Source organism: Mastacembelus armatus, chromosome 22 (genome assembly GCF_900324485.2).
Source record: "Mastacembelus armatus chromosome 22, fMasArm1.2, whole genome shotgun sequence".
Lineage (NCBI taxonomy): Eukaryota > Metazoa > Chordata > Actinopteri > Synbranchiformes > Mastacembelidae > Mastacembelus > Mastacembelus armatus.
Window position 1 is genome coordinate 13,155,190 of NC_046654.1, and position 20,748 is coordinate 13,175,937.

General features: G+C 43.3%; 1 protein-coding gene across 8 annotated transcripts in view; it reads right to left on the reverse strand.

The window, feature by feature from the left end:
* Positions 1-20,748, reverse strand: part of LOC113125879 (AT-rich interactive domain-containing protein 1B-like) — a 188,974-nt gene that overhangs the window by 18,971 nt on the left and 149,255 nt on the right. For 5 of the 8 annotated variants that reach the window (XM_026299528.1, XM_026299499.1, XM_026299480.2 and 2 more), the window contains 4 exons: positions 15,953-16,039; positions 13,332-13,511; positions 5,836-6,157; positions 4,591-4,752 (listed from right to left, as the gene is read on the reverse strand). In XM_026299528.1, the coding sequence (XP_026155313.1) occupies positions 4,591-4,752; positions 5,836-6,157; positions 13,332-13,511; positions 15,953-16,039 (751 nt within the window). The remainder of the gene's footprint in view (positions 1-4,590; positions 4,753-5,835; positions 6,158-13,331; positions 13,512-15,952; positions 16,040-20,748) is intronic. The other 3 variants (XM_026299538.2, XM_026299510.1, XM_026299519.1) reach the window with 1 other exon arrangement.

The window sequence follows — 20,748 nt, forward strand, 5'->3', positions numbered from 1 at the left end:
CTCCCATTATGACTAATTCATGTCATAAAAAAGCCCATTAGAAAGCACTTGATGGAGGCACTGCACAGCGTTTAATCACACTTAATATATGCATGTGCTGCTATCGGGAAAAAAAAACGGCACAGCGCATTCATCTTGCTCTCGGGCACCTTTGTGCCGGGGAAAAAAAAAAAAAGCATCCTGTTGCCACAGAGAAAGGGTGAGTGAAAGAAGAGAGAAAAAGCAGGGGAAGGAGGACGAATGGAAAGACAGATAGGGAGAAGGAAAAGAGGAAAGGAGGAGCAGGGGAGGAGGGAGGGAAATTAAGGCAAGAAGAAGCCTGAGTAGTGTCTGTATGGGTCCCTAGTGGACTGATGGGCTGCGTATTTTCAGCTCAGGGCCCCAGAGCTGGAGGTAATCGCTGTTCCATGTGATTGAGCCGAGGGAATGCACGTTCAACCCCCCACCCCCCACCACCACCACACACACACACACACACACACACACACACACACACACACACACACACACACACACACGCACGTATGCAGTAAGAAACACAGAAACATCTATCCTGACACCATCAGGCCGGTGTACTTGCACTACATTGTCTAGGACTGGCCTGAGGAGGAAAAAAAAGAGTTTTTTGGGGATTTTAAGAGAAGTTACTGTTTGACATCATATTATAGTGAAAATGTTCCTGTCTGACAATTCTACTTTGGGAGGAAATCTTTTGTTCGGCCTGTCCAGACGCCATTAGTGCCAAAAAGCATCATCTCACGAAGTTAATATATAGACCTTTGAAGTATATCAAGACATTTTTTTACCTGTGTCAAATAAAAGTGATAAATTCACTAGTTTTTATATTAACCCTCCCACTGTTTGTCCCTAAGTCTACACACACACACACACACACACACGCAAAGAGAGGAAGAGAGAGTGAGACAGAGAGAGAGAGTGAGACAGAGAGAGAGAGAGAGAGAGATAGAGATAGATAGAGAGGACTATCTCTCTTTTGCTATTCAGTCCACATGTGTGAAGGGCATCAGAGAAGGCCACTTTCACACCATGTGCAGTGTGTGTCAGTGTGTGTCTGAGCGTGTCCTTGTGTTCATGTATGGGGTGGGCGACGTTGCCAAGGGGATGCCATGGTTACGATGTGCCAGCCAACCAGCTGACGGTGTCTCTCTAGAAGTGGCAGTGCCTTTGTCCTTCATTTGTGGTGACAGGCTGCGCTGATGCCTCCCAGAGCTGCTAACTGGACGAGACAGCAGAAGCGCTGGGACTGCAGGAGTGTGTGATGGCTGAGTGGCCATCCCTATCGATCCCTCTGCTCTGTGTAAGAAGAAAGTGAGAGAAAAAGAGCCAGAGAGAGGCTGCTGGATGGAAGGATGGAGTGGATCGGCTGGAGGCCATGAATTATATATGGACCCAATCTGTTCTCAGGGCAGCTTGGGCTCATAGCTCCTCCTAACTCCTGACTCACCACACACACATGCATGCACTCACGCACGAATGCACACGCACGTACACACACACACACACACACACACACACACACACACACACACACACACACACACACACACACAGAGGACAGACCAGAATAAACCCTTGACAAAAAAAATAAAAGGACAGCTTTTAACATATTAAATCCAGAGAAAAGCTACTCTTCCCTTCTCCCTCCCCTCCTTCCCAAACATCAAACAGCTCAGGATGGATGGAGGAGAAGCCATTTATTTTGCCCATCTAATGAAAGCAGAGCGCTCCGCAGCACTGCCAAGACTGCGAGCGACAAAGCGCCACAGGCAGCATCCCCCATTCTTGACATTCAAGCTCTGCTCTTATTTATTTAGCAAATTTACTTACTAAGGAGGTCAGAAATGAATTATTTGGCGAGGATTTGCCCAGGAGCACTCTCCTCTCCTCTCTTCTTCCCTCTCCCAACATTTTTCTCCCTTCAATTTCACTTTGATTTATGGTTCTTTTTTTTTCTGAGCTTTGCTCTTCTTGTACTAAGTGCTTATTTTTTCGACAGAGCCCATTCCTATAGCTCCAGGAACTTTTTGTAGAGTGTCGCCGGCAGCACTGGAAAGTCATTTGAAAAGCCAATTCTGTCCTCAGAAGCTGCTGCCAAGAAAAGCTTATACCTTTTAATACTTTCTGTTCTCTTTTCCAAAAATTCCCCAACATCAGTCCTCAGCTCTTTTCAAATTTTCTACCACACCTTGCTTCTAAACAAACTTGTACATCTTCCACACTAACAGGCTTCACATCATCCGTTTGACCAAAACATGTCAGACTTTTTATGCTGCAGTTCATTATTCATTTTCTGATTGACCAGCATCGATTTTTGATGTGAGGCAATAGTGCATGAAGAAGTGGCAGGCCCTGTTTTCATTTTAACAGCGAGTTGCCATAACTACAACAGGAGAAGCTTAAATTTTTAGATTATAAAAATAACAGAGCTTGACATTAAGTGACTTAAAATAAAAGCCATATTTCACTGCTCTAACTTTTAGTACAGCAACAGGATTCTCTGGGCCAACACTGTTTCCAGTCAACCACCAATCAAACTGATTAACCGATAAAAGTCTGACATTTGGTTCTTATTCCAGACAGCCAGTGGACGAGAAACTCTGAGAGGGCTTGAGGGAAAAAAACCTCTCACATCACACTTTATGAAGATTTAATCTCAACCCTTGTCTGCAGCCATGGGATACCAGAAGTGGCCCTCCTCTGTTCATTTGGCATTCTTTTCTCTCAGTGTAATGAAGCTGGAGTGTGTGAGGGTGTGTGTGTGTGTGTGTGTGTGTGTGTGTGTGTGAGAGTCAGGGGAGAATGGTGATCAGGTATGAGAGGTGGAAATGTACAGGGAGTATCGGTGGGGATGTAGCGAAAGGATGAGTTTAAAAAAAGAGAGAGGACAAGAAGACGAGACAAAGCAGTGACACTGCTGCTGACTAGCCCCTGATTTAGGATGTCAGGAGAGGGTGTCTGTGGCAGTTCACCGAGGGTTGATGTATCAAAGAGGGAAACTAGACATGTGCTGCGACTAACAACCTGTTTCTCAGACAGAGACGAACTAGGTCTGAATGTTTCACGATGTTGCGCTGAGATCTGGAGAGCAAACGCGGTGCTGGAGCCTTTAACTGCAGGTTTTCGGAGGCCAATTTTCTCCTGATCTCCCTCAGATGTTCTAAAGTGGGTTCTGAGGAAGAAAAACATAACAAGACTGTGCTGAAGACAACGGAGAACAAAAAGCAAATTGGGAGGAAAAAAGACTGAGGGAGATAAAACAGTGTGGGAAGGGTAACAGTTGTGCACAGACAGAAAGGGTGATACAGTTGGGAGAGTTGGTAAAAAGAGTGAAACAGGTGGGAGGAGAGAAACAGAAGCAGACAGGGAGGGATGAAAGAGGTAGAATGAGTGACAGCAGGCAAGAACAACGCTAAGGGTGACACAGGCAGCACAAAAACTGGAGTATTGTAACAAAATATTTCGTTTTTTTTAAAAAATCAGTCAAAAAAAATTATTGTTATCAATATAAAACAATATTGTGAATAAAAAAGAAGAAAAAATGTGTCAAATAATTTAAATTTGTGAACACTGGCTTGCTTTGGAAACAAACAGTCTCACCCAGCTGGCAGATTTTCTTACACCTACTAGTTTAGAAAAGTGCTTTGTTGTCCTCAATATCTAGCATCAGCTTGTTTTTTTTTTTCTCCAGTGAAAGCTTTGTTCTCAATAAACACAGTGGCAATTTGGAAGTTAGCATGCACACAAACAGCCACTGTAGCTGAGCGGTGGAAAAAATATGACAGGGAATCAAAAGGAGAAACCATCATCTAATTTGTTTGAAATGTGATCTTTGCAGTGCAGTTAAAAACAACACATTAATGATTGCTTAATGCAAAAAAAACAAAACAAAAAACACCAACGATAAGGAACCCACGCGTATCTTCACAGTCAATAGCAAGTCAGAATGGATCACTGTAAAGATGGAGAAATAGATGAAGACACAAATACACATTTAGACAGATTTGTAAACAGACTTCTCCTCCATAGCGGCACCACTTTGACTGACACCTCTCTGGTGTCTTGGTGAATGTGAGGAGAGACTGACAGGTAGTCTGATTGGTCCCAGCAGTGGGGATCATGTCATGCCACTTCTTATTGACAGCTCAGCCTTCGCTTAATGGCTCGGCCACCATTTGCATTGCTGTGTGTATGTGTGTGCGTGTCTAAGAGTGTGTGAACAAAACTGGGCCCCCGATGCACAAAACTGACAGTAATTAATCATGCACCACCCCCCAAAACACAATGCACAAAACAATCTGAACCTCAGTGAGTGTGTCTGTGTGTCCCTGCATCGTACTGTACTTGTTCACAATGAGGATAATGATGACTAAAGTGATGATGAGGAAGGTGATGATGGCAATTACAGTGATGATAACAATGATGTTTTGCTCTCAGAGGGAGCTTGTGAGAAATATCATCATGATCACTTTGAGTTTTATTTATAGTTTGACACATTTTCATTCGGTTGAGTCATGTGACACAAATAGTATTTTACAGAAGACACACCAGTTATGAGGGTGGTGGACCTACCTATGGTGGTGGGAATGTGAGGGTGACAGGATGGGTGGGTGGTGATGTCTGGGTGGAGGTGAAGGTGGCGTGCAGATAGAGGCAGGGTCGAGTGCAGACCGGTGGGTGGAGGTGTGTTGGGGTGGCTGCATCTGGGTTGGGGACCTTACATGTGGAAGCCGCCTGCAGAGGGCCATCAACAGACCCCAAACAAACAGAGAAAATTCATCTGAAACATCATCGCCGGCTCACAGTCTGACTCATGCATCATGAGAAATGGGTAGGAACACTGACAAATGTTAATCTGCCACTTCAGCCTGTAGAATTGATCCCGAGATGCACTCTTAGGCAAAACCTGCAATGACTGGAGGAAATCCAGAAATCCACCCTTCCTCTCTGAAGACGCCATGTTTTCACAAGTTCCCTCAGCAGAGTTCAGCTAAAGTTTACTGCCCACACAGTCCCACAACAGCCCCGGTCTATAACGCCACAAACACTCAAATATTCAAAGCTCCAACCCTAATGGAAAAATAATATCCCTTAATTCACATATAGTTAGACCATCAAAGTGCTTTGCATTTGTGTTAAGGTGCTTGGTGTCACTTCTGTGTCTGTTGTTTTCACAGTTAAAGCTGTGGTTTGGTTTCTCTCCTTTTTTTATTATGACACTGCAGTATTCAACCCATACTCTCCACACATGTCTCCTCACAAGCCAATATCTCTCTTTCTGCAACAAACGGCACTTGGTGTATAGTGCCAGCTATCAAAATGTCAGGCACTTTATGAGATGTGTGAAAATAGGGATAGTTCCGCAAATGGCTCATAGACGCGTGGAACCCCTGAGAACAAACTCTTGGCTGCACATCTGGAAAGGCTCAGAAAAAAAAGTCAAAATCTGTGGCAAAGCCACTTTGTTGTTGTTCAGCACACCTCCCCACAGACGACCTGCAGAGAGAAGTCACTCACCAAATAGCAAGTGATATAAGGGGAAGATGCTTCTGGCCCCTAATTTCAGCCTTCCATTATTTCCAAGTGAAGTAAAATACTGTCAGTTCCACAAAAGTGTTTGAGCAATTTCTTTTGGAGTGGCCCAGTACTACATATTTACACCATTTCTGTTTTCTTTCACTTGTAGACCATTATAGCATATTTAGGTGGAGCTGCAATTTACATAGGAACCCCATAAAGCAAATTCAAAAACTGTGTTAATGAGATTTCCCACAGTTAACTAGAGTCAGACCTCCTCAGTGCTTCCTGTGTTGTTACCTGTTGTGTGTTGAGTTGGCAGATCCAGACATGGCAGCTGCTGCTGCCTCCTGGGCCTTGCGGTTAGAGCTACCCAATGAAGGAGGACCCATCCCCGGTCCAGCTGGCTGAGGCATGCTGGGGGAGCTGGGAGCCATTGGTGGGTACACCCTGTTTTGGCTGCCTGGGCCATGGCTGCGTCCTGCAGGTATGGGCTGGCCGGGCCCCTGGCCGTGCATGGGGCTGCTGGCATTCATCCCTAGGCTGTTGGTCATGCCCGGGCCAGGTCCGCTGTAGCTCGTACTGGCAGTCCCACTGTAGTTGGATGGCCGAGGGTAGTTACCTGGAAGAAGATAACATGAATGAGCTGACATATGCCTAAAATGATTTCGTATGACACATACAGTATCACTAAAAAGGTAAAACATGGCTTGCTGTCACTTCAGACATTTAACTTTCCATTGAATTTGATACATAACTTACAAGAATGACTCAAAATGGTGGCTGTGAAATAGTGTAGCTGCAAATGGGTGCAATGAATCACTTCATTTGAAGAGAAATGGATTGTTGTCAGCTGATACCTTTATACCCACAACAGTGACATATACAACTATTCCATCCATGAAGACACTAATCCTGTGACAGATGAGGAATGAGGAATGTAAAGTGCAAAACATAATTCTGATTCATGACCTCTACAACTGGATGTGGGGTGTGTCCTGGTGATATTTGTCACTGCTGCAGGTTGGTGGATGGCCCTGGCAACAATTGCCAAGCTTAAGGCTGACTTTGTGAAACACTTGAGAGGAGCTCTAATCTGCTGTAAATGCTTTCTTGCTGCCTTGGAGTGCCACACGGCTGCAATGCCAGAAGCTTTCCTAAGGCACACTTAAACCCCTCCATTTTGGCTCTAAAAGCCCGGCTCAGAAACAACACCAGCTGCAATACGAGCTGACAGAGAATCACCATGCAGTCAAAGACAACGTGTGCATACTGTACATTCAGGCACACGAAAACACACCTACTGTACACACCTACCCACACACACACACACACACACACACACACACACACAGCACATCACATTATACTTCCTCTGCAGGCACAGGGCCTTTTCCCTGTGATATTCCCTCCCTGGGACAAATCCCCTCAAAAATAGAAATGGAAAAGGTGGCATCCTCCATTGTGAAGGGGGCTATTTATTTTGATTTGATTAAGGGTGCTTTAGTTGGGCCTCGCTGCTTAATCCTCTGAGAATATGTCTGGAAAAGGGGATAAAGTCCCTTTAAAACCTGAAGGCTTTTCTGCACGCTAAAACGAGGGAAAGTTGAATGACAATATTCCACACGGGGAGGAAGAAAAAAATGAAGAAAATGGAAATGGCTTCTCGGTGTCCTCGAGCTGCTTCAGTGAAGACACTTTCCACATGACATAAGCCTGTGAATCCAACAGAGGGAGAGAGCAGGAGGAAACAGCGAAGGAAAGAAAGGAAGGCAGACAGACAGGAAGAAAAGGGAGGGGGAGCAAACTCTTGCCCCCAAGCCCCGTGATAGGATTTATATTGAATCAAAATAAAAGTCATTCCTATAAAAGTCAGCAGCTTCAGTTGAATTTGTCCAGAAATTGTGATGAAATCTACTGTGGGAGATGGGAAAAGAAGAAGCGGATTATTTCTGGGGAGGCTTTGGTGAGTTGGTGAGCTGAGTACGGCTGACACCTGTCAAGGGTTTTGGGGCTATAATAGGGAAGCGTTCAGCAAGAAAGGATGTCTGCTAACGAACACAGGAGGATACGTATGGTGCACAGTACATGTGTGTATGTGTCCATCTCCTTGTCTGTGTGAATGCATACATAATACTTCTGAGGCCGATGAAAGACATTTCCATGTTTCTTTCTCTCATAAGCGACTGCCTACACCACTGCGGAAAATCCTGGAAACATTGCTCCGCAGCCTCCTTTCTCTCGGCTTGGGTTGACGAGTTGCTGCAGATGAACAAACTCCAGTCAGTGACCTCTCTCAGCCCTCTCTGGACAGCTGCTGAGCCCCCATGTCATGGCTGCCTGCCATACATTCTCAATACCCTGGGTGGACACTGTGGTTTTTGGCCCTTATAACACACTCAGGCTCTAGCACACCTCCTAGGGAGTTGTTTATTTCACACAGGCTCATTTGGACAATCTGCATTTTTTTCTGTTTTGGTGGCTGAGCCAAAAGACCCCAGAGTGGGAGTGAGTGTCTGGGAGTTTCCATGCTAAGCCAAAGAGGTCTGTGTTGAGAAAATGTGTCATTAATTCGACATGCAACACAGACAGAGCTTATCAGTCTTGATGAACTACCAGTGAAAATGTTCTAGTTGTGGGCTATGTTTGCCTCAGCTGACAAAGGAGAGACAGAGTAGCTGCAGGACTGGGTTAATGCTAAGCTTTCCTATGAGAGTCTTGCTCCGTCCTGACAAGAATTATTCACTTCCTGAAGGATCGGTGCTGTGCCACAGAACATCTTCAAGGACAAATGCCGCACTAACCCACTTTTTAAAATTAATGAGAGCTCAACCCTAAAAGTCTAGGTGTTTTTATTAGAGCCATTCATGCTTTCCAAGGCTTTCAAAGCCCCATTCTGATTACATTAAATGAGGATGATGGATTATTGTGGAGGTCAAAGACAAAACAAAAATATATAGTGTATCTGTATATAAATACACATATAGACAGATATAACACAAATTATAAAAAATATAAAAAAAAATATCCTAATTGTGCCTCTTTTTCACAGCTGTATATTTATTTTCATTAAAAAACATGAATGCACAAACAGTGACTTTAAATAAAGCAATGCACTGAAAAACACACCAGTAGAAAGTGGCCAGTGCATTCATACACACAGTCTATGTACAGAACTGTGTCATCTCCAGCACCTATTTTGCATGTTGTTCATACAACACTGGAAACCAGTCAAGGAGGGACAAGAGTGAAAAAGGACAAGACAGATGTAACTTCTTATTTGTCCCTTCTTGCATCCTTGGTTCCCTGCCTGCTACTCAGGCATATGGTGCCTTTGGAGAGTCTTGGTGGTATTTATAGTGCGACAGAGGGGAGGAGAAGGAGAAGGAAAGCTCATGGTGCTTCGTTGACAATTACATGGAAATTCCAGACATTGTCACGCATACAGTGAACACTATACCCTGCACTGGTTTTAATCCCTGCAGTACTGCAGGAGAGCTGGAGTGTGACTGAGCAGATTATTGTCTACTGCTTCCTCAGCAGATTGAACCATCCAATGCTAACAGCCGAGGCGGTCATTCTCCCGGCACTGGTAGGGTAAGGTATGATGGTGCACTAGTGCACTGTCTGGATCTATGAACTCCATCAATAAAGAGTGCAACACAGATTACATGACTGCAGGCTGGAGCTGTCAAGGACAGAAGCCTGGAAAAGATATCCATATGTGACTGAACACAAGAGAAATGAATAACAGCATTTTTCTTTTTAACTGGTTTTAATGGAGTTGTGTTTTTACCAGCCGAACTATTCTGAAATTAGGCATGACTGACAATTGTCACAATTGACAATACAGATTTACAGAAATAAAGAAATGTGTTGCTTTATGTGGTTTTGAGAGTCAGTATTACTGTGGTATACATGTACAACTTGCGGGATGGACAGTTTTTAGTCTTCTCTTGCCTGAGGGTCTCTACATCTTCTCCCAGCCACCTCAGCACCTTCCCTGGCAGGGTGTCTGAGCCTATGCACGGATGGGGTGTGCCTTGGGGCTGCCAAGCTCCACACACTGTCAATTTCCTCCAAAAAACTCGACTCCCTCCCCCAGGTGCTGGCTTGAGTCATGGCTTTTTTTAATTTTATTTTTTGGCTGAATTATACCGCTGCTCCGGCAAGGCACCAGGGCTTAAAAGTGCTGTCTAAAGCATGGTCATTACCAGCGCAGTGTTGAACCCCTCGGGGGTGTGTGGGGTGGAGGGGTAGGGGTATGTGATGGGAGAGAGAGAGAGAGAGAGCAGAGCTAAGAAAGCCTCCAAATCTCTTCCCTGTAACGGTATGATATCCTCCTCCCTTGTCGGCCGATGTGTCCACTGCTCTCAACATGTTGGCCCCGTACCATGTGCATGTCTTGAAAACAGCTGTTGGAGTCATTTGATTCGTGAGTAGAGCCTGATATCACCACAGAGTACACAGTGCACAGTTTAACTTTAGATAAAGTGGGTTTTCAAAGGACAGCCATAAACATTTAGCAGTTGAAATATTTTTGGGAACTGCTTCACAGTCCACTCACTGTAAGAGCTGTCAAAATGAGAGTGGGAAAACAGCACGGGGAAAAGATTTGGCAGGGAAACTTACTTACCTAATCAAAGATCTTTGGAAATAACTACTTTATATTTTAGTACTTTTCTTAGAAAGGCCACATCCTCCTGCAGCCTCATGCATCACCATAACTGTATGTTGACTGGAGCTTATGCAGTTGATTACACAAGCTGCATTATAGTTGTTTGTTCTTGGGAAAAGTTACAAACTCTTTGTGTTGGTGTGTGTGGCTGAAGATTTTGTCTCACACACCAAGAAACACAGCTTAAAGCTCCAAAAATGTTCTTGGTTCTCTCAGCAACAAGCCAAGAAAAACAAAGAGGAGAGTTCAGGAACTATGTTGGCTAATGGCTAACTAATTTGTTAGTGCACTAGGGAGAGGGAAGGGAAGCAGATGGAGCTGTCATCAAGAACAATGACCAGCAGCTGTCTGCCCTGTTCACCCAAAACAGGTCTCTGATGGGTCCTCTAAGAACTGGGACTCTGGTTATGTCTTAGAGGCCATATAAATGGCTTCTGGGGATGTGCAGTGCTATACAGTGCTGGGAGGAATATTTTAATGCCAGCAAATGAATAATTTCTTTAAAGAGCGTGTGTGTGTGTGTGGATGTGTTGGTATGTACAGTAGGCATAAGAAAGACAGAGCGTCTATATTTTTGTGCCATGTTCTTGAAAATACTGTGTTAATATACAAACACAGCCACTCAGGTGCCAGATCAGCTTATGGGACTATTGCAGGTTAGATGCAGATCAATTGTTAGAATATTACATTTGAATGAGAGCATACGTATATACGACTGTATATATGTGTGTCATGAGAAGACAGCAGGTCTGAGTCGTTCTTTCAGTTTCTGATGGGAACATCTCTCCTGTCAAACCAGTGAGATTTCACGCTCATCTGCCTCCAGCACTTCTTCCAGGCTAGTCCGCCTCGCTGTCGCTCTCTGCTTACTTTATTTCTCTTTTTCTCTCTGCTTACTGGGCTGTCAGCCCAGCCAAAGTCACATTAAGAGATAAGAGTGGGTGGAGAACTGAGACCAAATACCAAATGCATTAGGGCTATTAATCAACATTAACAAATGCGAGGGAGAGGCCGCAATTTTGGGAAAACACACGCACGGATGGGCACATTTATCAAGGTGACATATTAAAACACACATTTACCAAAAAATACCATAATGTTTCGTCTGGTGTGTTGCCAAAGGCAGAAAACGAAGTACAACAGCAGATGTCAACATTTGTTAGATGGCCGGGAGTTGTACATTGGAGAAAACAAGCGTGTGGAGGCTGCTTAATTATAGAGAGCAATCCAAACTTTTTTTCCCCAAATTTCCTAAAATCTGTGACTTGGTTTTTTTCCAAGTTTTTTTTTCTTGGGTATCAAAAAAAGCTTGGATTGATGGTTGATGTGATTTAACAAATGGCTCATCAAACAGGCCCACTATACTTGGTATACGGAACCAAAGACTCTCGCTCAGGGGGCATTTTTGTGATGATTATACAGAACAAGTAGATACACATATATCATTCCCATATTGATCAGACTGAGGTCTGTAATTAGTTTAATAATATATGGGACAACTGCAGTGACAACATGAACTAGCTTGGTTAGCTGGGCTTCAAAGTAGGTTGACAGCTAGTTTGCAGCGTTTTTACACTATTGACTTCCTCTGCTCCAAACACTACAGTGTCTTTGATGAAGTATCTAACATGGAAACTTACCAACTGTGCCATTTGCTAACATTATATCTCATTAGATTAAACGAAGATGAATTATTTTTACTTTATTTTCTTCTACAGAATTCACAGACACTGGCCGTCTTTCTGTGTGGCTAACACTAGGACACTGAGCCTGACTAGACAAATGGACATCACTATTCAGCGGATAAACTTCACGACGTGTCAGTCTTGTCTTGTCAGTCTGGTGCTACCTCATAATTTTATCATGAGAAGGGTTAAGAGGTCTGTCCAAGGTTCAAGTGTCTCATGAATATTCTGAGAAACACACCTTCAAAAAGTCCAGTTTTTAAATCCTGCAATATAACCCACCACAGGGGAAGAGAGGAGACAGTGAGTGTTGGCTGGATTTGTAGAAAAATACAGTCACAGACAGAAAAAAGAGGATGGATATGGCTTTCAGAATGCGTCGTTTTGTATTCGTCGTTAGCAAACTCTTTTTGAAACCAATGACATTAATGTCAAGGCCCAGTGTGACTGTGGAATGGGGCCCAACAGTCACGATAAAAGATAATGGTGGCTTTCCTGTCAGAGTCTCTATAACCCCTCTGAATGAATGACATGCAAGTTATTCATCACGCCATTAAGACTAGTCAGAAAGCAAAAGCTGCTCCACAAATCTGATGTCAGGTAAAAGTCAACACTGGAAGTCAACACAGGGCCTGTTAGTGATGTTCATGATTAATAATTCATCTGAAAGCTTGAAAGGACTCCTACACTAGCTGGTGGGAAATCAAATTCTCTCACCAGTTACCTCCTCTGTGTCTCACTAGAGTGACAGGAGCTGTTTTTATTTTACGCTCCATGTTTTAAGCTTCAAGGACTCAATTTCTTGTTAGAGCCCGGAGATGATGCAGTAAAAACAAGGCTATAGGTCATCTGTGCTAGCTGCTTATTACCAACAAGTTCCGTGTTATTGTTAGGTGACCTCTAGTGGCCACAGAAATTATGGTAACACAGTATACAGAGCCACAGAGTTTGGGATAAATGTATGGTGAAAGAGAACGGCACGCTGACAGACTGTTAACAAGCAGTAAGCAAGCTTGTTACCTCAGAGAGCTTTTTTCCCTTTCCTATAAAACTTCGTTTAATCAAATCATGCTCCTGGTTTACAAACATGCAAGCAGTTTAACTTTCCAGCTACAGTAGATTGCTGACTTGTCCTGCAAGTACTCTCTATATCATCAAGTCTCTATACCCACATATTATAAGACATGGGAAATCATGAAATCATGTTCCACTTTCTTTGGTGCCTGCGTCTTTAATATAAAGTGGTGGAATCACTAGGCTACCGAAGAAGTGTTGTGTGTGCTTTTTCAATTTCTGGTTATTAAACAGGCCAATCTTTGAAAATCTTCAAGTCTTCTATTTCTCTAAGTGTATTTGCACTAATGAAAATAGGTTTTAGTGTGTGTTAACATGATAAGGTGTTAGAAATCCCATTTAGGCAGATTGTCTCCAACCTTGGTGTCCATATTGTGATCCTTGGGGTCCATAATGGCCTGTGGGGCCACTCTGGGAATAGGGTCCCATCCCAGGATACAATGGGCCCCCAGGTGAGGGGTGCGGGGACATAGAAGGCCCGGACTGTGGAGAGGCGAACTGGGAGCCAGCCTGGTTCCTCTGCATGTTGGAAATAAACCCTGAAACACACATACATAAAAAGCAATTTCAACTATTTGCTTATAAAATGCCTAAAATCCAGATCTTCAGTGGTGAATGTGCCTGCTCAGTGAAATCAAATAGTGAGTGAAGCAGAGCATGTTCCTTTTCTGGCTCAACAAATCAGGATATCTGTTCTGATAAAAGACTTGATCTTCTACCTTGGCACTGGCTCCTGTTACTCGTAGATACACATCTGTGAGTAACACAACATGGACCGGGTATTAAACAAAACCTACACAAAAAGGATGGACTGACATGTAAAAGGAACCCTGAGCACAAACTTTATCCATGGCTAAACCACAGGCCAAGTGTATACATGGCCTGAATCATGCATGTACCTGCAAAAGCTGTACCTGTGTGTGTATATGTGAAACCATGTTATTCCACAGAATAAGCTAGAGATTTGACCAAGGGTACTATGTTATTCTATGCCATTTTGTCAATAGATGTGTCAAAGCCTCTCAGGCCCAAATTCACCTGCACCATTGAAATTGACATTTGGAGCAATCCTCAGCTGAGCTTCGCTCTTTCAAGCTGTCTCGTTCGCTTTTAAAACCCACAGAAAGGTCTCCCAATTCACCACAAACTGGGAAAGGTCGCTGGACAACCATTGAAAGAAAGGAAGAGGGTGTGTGTGTGTGTGTGTGTGTGTGTGTGTGTGTGTGTTGGAGGCGATTCAGTATTGCAGATTAGGTGTAAATGGATTGGGTCTGCTCGACTGTAAACTTTGATGGCTATCCACTGTGCTGTATTAGCGTGCACAGACCGACTCTATAGTGAATTTGGGGTTTGGGGAAATGACGAAGTTGGAAAGTGCAAGTTGACACTTCGGTGTTTCGGTGTTTCTGCTAAGAGAGCAAGAGCAAATGTGAGGACAGAGGCAAGAGATAAAAGTTTAAAAATGCTGTGTGTATTCCCTCATACGCTGGTGTGCACATACATACATGTACATACTTGTGTTTCTGAGTGTGTGAGGGGAGATAACAGAGAAAAAGAGCAATAAACACTCTATTTGAGTGTTTGTTTGTGTGTACGGGAAAGAGACGGAGGCCAAAACAGAAAGAGAGGCATAGAGAGAGAGAAAGTGTGTGTGGGAGGGAAAGACAGCGCAATGGAGGGAAAGAGCGATTGGGGCCTGAAAGTGCTTAGGCTGCGAGTGCTGGGTTTAAGGAGCGAGGACATTATTGTAATGTTTTGCTTCCATTAGGGTAAGGGGATTCTGGGAGAGGAGGAGAAAAAAATACAGTGTGTAATACCGCACTTTAAATTGCTTGGAAAATGGATGGGGAGAGGAACATTGTGCAGACAGTGCTAAAAGCAAATAACACATTCAAGGATTTCTCTCTCTCTGCTTCATTCCCTCTCCCTCTCCACACACACATAAACCTTTTTCTCTTTCTGGCAAAGCGAATGAAGCTCTCAGCCGGACAACAACAACAACAGGCAGCCGGCAAAGCACGCAAAAAGAAAGGGGGTGGGGGTTTGTGGGGTTGGGGCGGTAGACATTCAGCGGATTTATGGAAATGAAGAGTGGAGAGAGGCTCTTAGGGAGGAAGGCACTTGAGCAAAGTGGGGTGTGTGTGTGTGTGTGTGTGTGTGTTTGTGGGGGGGGAGTAATCTTAGCTAGGAAAACAGCAAAAACAACAGCAAGTCCTGTTAACCGTCACTATGTTTCCCTGGACTAGGCTGGGGAGGGCTCGAGGTTTACAGGCATTAGAGAACAGCATTAAATCTCCAGCTTGATTTCATCATGTTGGGAAACAACATTTTACAGTGCCTCTCCCTCTCCTCGCTCTGTCTTCATCCATCCACTCCCTCTGTCTCTCCCTGACTTAACTGCTCTTTGGTGGGTGATAGAGAGGGAGCATTGCAGTCATTCCATTAAGGTTACATCCCAGTCTTTCAGGATTTGTTGCAATGCTGTGCGGATGCAGATTTTATTTCAATGAACACTTCTGCTGTTTTTAGTTCTAGCTGAGAAGTGGACATCATTGCTGAAAATATTTTCTCCTTTGGCTGACACGAGTTGGCCTGTGGGTTAACGTTCACGTTACAAGCCCTTGGCAACATATTACAGAGAGAAGCCTAAAGTGGCTGCATCAAAAGAACGTGAACATCAGTGGTGAAAGACTTTTAATCTGAAACATAAGAGCTGATTTCTTAGGGAAACTATTTATGTTGCACACATACAGAAACTACAGTGTATTCATTGGGTCGTTTGAGGACATGTGTGCTAGACATTACATTTTGCTGAAATAAAAACCATGTCATAAAGACACACATGCACGTAAACACACAGTATTCAACTGTACAAACATCAGCCTCTGTCCTTGAAGACTTAAAGACAACTATTCTCTAACCAGACAAGGCCAAAAATCCAATGCTGGTCAGAGCCTAGCACACATGTAGACATACACACCTCTCTCCTGAGCCATAGGTGAGCGGGTGATTGGCGGGTGGACTCCATCCGGTCCATTCCCAGAGTTCTGTGGGGCCATGGTTGAACCTGCACAGCAACGTGAAGTTGGAACATGAAGATTTCACACAGCCACATGGCACCAAGTCATTTTAGGGCTACAATTGTGCAATAACAAAAGCTGTCACAATAAAAGAAATTCTTTCACATGAATTGAATTTCCTTCTTTGCATGAAAGAGAGGTCAATAAAAAATGGATTTGCATTTGTTTCCTATCTGCCTTGGTTGAAAATTGAAGGAAGCTGCAGGGACTGATGTAACAATAAAGCTCTGAAGGACCACTATTGTCTTTCTCTCAGAATTTCTTTCAATGACACAAAAGTTACCTGGTTCAAAAAGTGTTCTGCCTTTTGACTGATAAAAGAAAAACAATACGGAATCAGTATTAAGCAGAAGGCTGTATTTTCACTGAGGCTGCCCGGACTTTGTTCCAAATGAGTAAGTGGGTTTGACGCCAAATTCACAGGATTTTACAGACACACTGAGAGCTCAGAGCAATCACTATACATGAAGTTCTTTGTGATTCACTATTAGGTAAATGACAAATGCACTTCCAGAGGACATATCAAGTCATTGGACCCTGTGCCACTTCCTTGTGTAAGCATTAAACCCGAGCGATCCCCTATAGAAAACCAGAGCCGTTTGAGAATCATTGATTAGGTGCTTGTGCGGGTCTTTGGTCTGCGCCTGTTCCATTGAAATCCAATAGTGAGTTGAGGTTCTGATTAGGACAACGGGAGACAAGGCTATGGTGGATTGATTTGGCCCAGAGGAAGGAGAGAGATGGCAAATTAACCTTTTATCTCTGGATTCAGACCTGAGACAATGAAGAGAGGAAGAGACAAGGGAAAACTGGTTTGTTTTTTCAAACTGCACCAGTTGTACATTTCTGTGGATGAGCTGGATAATTCAGTGGTTCAATGCAGTGTGACGAAACGTGGTAAATGTATGCGTTCAACGATGACTGTCAGTACATATTATTATGAAAGAACAGCTGGAGTGCTGTATGAACACAAATTAGTTGCTCTAAAAACTCACACTGAATACACTGTTAATCCTCCATTATGGAAGAAACACTTCACATTATTCAATCATGCGGTCTAAAGTGTGCTGTTCAGACAAGTCTGCCCATATGTGTGTGTGTGTGTGTGTGTCCACAGTACCAGCCATACATGACTGGAGGTACCACACTTGCCACATAAACAAACCCAATTAAGTCAACATAATTGCTTTGCATAAAACTACATAAACAACATTTCCGTTCCACCGGCTGCCTACACACACACACACACACACACACATATACACATACAAAAAAATAGTTGTACAAACAAATGTAAATAAATGTAGTCAAGCGCATAAGAAAACACACATAAGAGCACAAAGACACACATAAGAGCACAAAGACACGTGTGATATGTGCTGAAAATATTCACACATGCACGCAGATGCCACACGAACAGATCCAGTGGCACTGCATCAAAGGGAGAATATTCGATTAGTCTGTCACCGTGAGGCAAAGAGAAGTGAACAAACTCTGAAGAAACTCCAAGACACTGTAACAGCTTAAATACTGGCTACATACTTCTATGTGCATATGCACCAATAGTGAAAGAAAATTTCAGAGCTTAGCAATACCAAAGTACAAAGTAGAAATGCCAAATTTAAAAAAAAATCCACCACAAGTCAAAGTCTTCAGTTCAGTATTTTTCTTATGTAGAAATAACTGAAAAACTGGAGAACTATTTAATGTTACAGTTGACTGGGCGGCAGCGAATTCAATTACATTAGACTATGTGGACAGTTTAATCTAAAACAAGCTGATTTTATATGCATCATATGATTTTATCTAAAGAAGTAAACAGAGACTATAGCTGTCTGATAAAGTGGGAAAAAAAGTGGCATAAAATGGATAAATTCAAGCAAATTTCAAGTTCCACCAACATAAAACATATTTAGTTTGTGAGTGCAGTTCTTCATAGGAAGATGTCTACTGTTAACACACCTCTGTGTACATTTGCCTGTGTGTCTTTCTGCTTCAGTGTGTATATTAACTCTTCATTGTTCTGCTTATGTAGGATGTGTCTACTTGGAGCAGCCAAAGGACAGGGTCATGGCCACTTGTTGCCAGAGGGACGGATTCATCCGCGGCGTGGATTTACTCTAGTAGGGTAGTGAGGATGAAGCACGAGTTTACTGAACCTCTAAAATATGAAAGTCGACCCTACTTTGTTTTCGTGTGGGTGTGCATGGATGCAAAGCAGGCACCAGCTATGCTGTCAGACTCTGTTTGTTTGGATGGCAGAGTGGTGGTGGCAGCAGCTTGTACTGTGTGTGTGTGTGTGTGTGTGTGTGTGTGTGTGTGTGTGTGTGTGTGTGTGTGTGTGTGTGTGTGTGTGTGTGTGTGTGTGTGTGTGTGTGTGTGTGTGCTGGTGGCTGCTGCTATGAAGGAATAAACAGGGAACAGTGGCCTCCATGCTCCACTACTTTCACCACATATCCATGTAAATTGTCACCAGAGATGAGATTAATGCAGAGATATATGATTGTGGGCGTGTGTGTGCGCATGTGTGTGTGTGTGTGTGTGTAGTATAGTTGAGTATGACGAGACCCCACCCATCCTCCTCTCATTCTTTCCACTGAATGAGTGAAGCTATGAGTACTTTGTAATTATTTCACTACCAATTACTGTCCAAACAAAGCCTCTTCTCACATTTTCTCCTCTTCCCTTCCACCCTTGCCTTCCTCTCTCCTCACTATCATTTTTAACAAGGTGCCATTAAATAATTACGTCCAAATAAAACAAACAGGCTCCACGGTGAGTCCTGGCACATTTTATCCGTACCATTAATAATTCATATGCTGAATCTTTGACGTGCAGTTCTTCTCCATGTGCTGCTCAGAGTAAGAGAGCGGGAGAGGAGAGAGCTAAATGTCAGCGGGAACTGACTGTATATCTTTCCCTGTCCATAGAAAACTGTCTTTGCAAGCTTTGAATGAAAATGTAAAACAAATAAATGGTACAAAAATGCTTTCACCACTTGACTGGTGTGCATGTGCGAATTAATATTTGTGTTGATGTAACTGTGGGTTTGTGTGGGTGTAGCTATTCGCCATATGTAACTGTTTGTGTGCAGGTGATTACATGTGATTTCATGCATTCAGATTCATGTTTCTTGTGCCTTTTTGTGTTTGGATTTCTTTGCATGTGTTCCTCTGTAACACTGTTGGCACATATGACAATCAGGGGCATGACAATATCTTGCTGTCCCTCAGCCTGCGTCTTTAACCGCTATCTGTAATTTACACCTTGGCAAGTGCCCAGCTGAGCACACAGAAATAGAAAAAAAAAAAAAAAAAGCCATTAAAAGCCATTTAAAATATTGGAAGTAGCAATTTCAGAACATCTTATTTTTTTATTCAATGTAATTAAATTATATTTTTAAACTAAATGTTTTTCTTTTTTTCTTTCTTTCTTTCTCAGTATTAATCTGTAATTTCTGGTCTCCAAACCTGACATTTGTGCACCTGTCTTTAACATTGGTCTATCAGAGCCCAATAGGGTTCAAAGAGGAACAGAAATGATCAGCTTTACAAGGAGGAGACTTGCTATGTGAAGACGAAGAAGGAGGATTTTCTTTGGAATGCCTCTGAACAGTCAAATAACTGTAATTTCCTCTCAGTAAAAAGGCACTTAGCAAGCACATCCATTTTCTACTTTCTCCTCATGATACAAGGCAGCAGGGCCAAAAGTAATGGGAGTTCATTGCGTTTTTGGAGATAATGCTCCTCACTAAAAACCCAATACACATTTTAAATTTCTCTTCCGCAAGGACTACAGAGGCAACCCTGAGTCTGCTTTGAAGAGAGAGAGTGTGGTCTTTGATGCTTTTTTCATCAGGGTTTCAAACGCAAATGTCGGGTAAGTTCAAAGCCAAGGGAGAGTACTTGTGGCTATATTTCTGTTTTGTTTCATGGCCCTGGTAATATTAAGCTTCAGAGGTACTGTGTGTGTGTGTGTGTGTGTGTGTGTGTGTTTAAACCATAGAGTCTAGAGTTAATGAAAAGACTTTTATTAATTGCCAGTGAAGGAAAGGTGCAGGTATACATTAGTAGATGTGTGTGCATGCTTGCAAGGGCATGCAGATGTTTGTATACCTGCATACACATACACACACACACATAGATTCTCGCAAATAGAGGGCCCCTGCAGCAGGAGGGGACATTTGTGAGGTAACGGCGGTGAGTACAAATACTTCGGTGTAGAATATAGAGAAAGGGCTGCTTCAGCACCATCTTATAATACAACCCTTAGGCTGTAAATGCACACACACCTACTCCAGCCAAAACAGACACACACACATAAACACACACCAAGGTAATATCCCCTACTTGCTGTGTCTTTAGGGGAAAGAGGCAGATAAACAGCGGGCTCCAATAATGGTGGTTTAGATCTCAATGGGTGCGAGTCAATGCCTCTCCAAGCCGGGGGCTAATGCCAGTTAACTCTCCCTATAGGGGACGAGCGCAGGCCTGCAGTGGCTCGCAAAACAAGCGCTCTCCCAAGATCCTCATTACTTCCAATGCTGAGTAGCAACTGTAAGTAAAGCAAAACTGCAGCTTAAGCTAAAAAACAGCAAGCAGGATGCGGGGGAGAGAGAGCAATGGAGTGAGAGAAACCAAGAAAATAGGTTTGGGGAGGGAAAATAATTGCGCGCTCTGCTCCGGCTAGGGTTTTC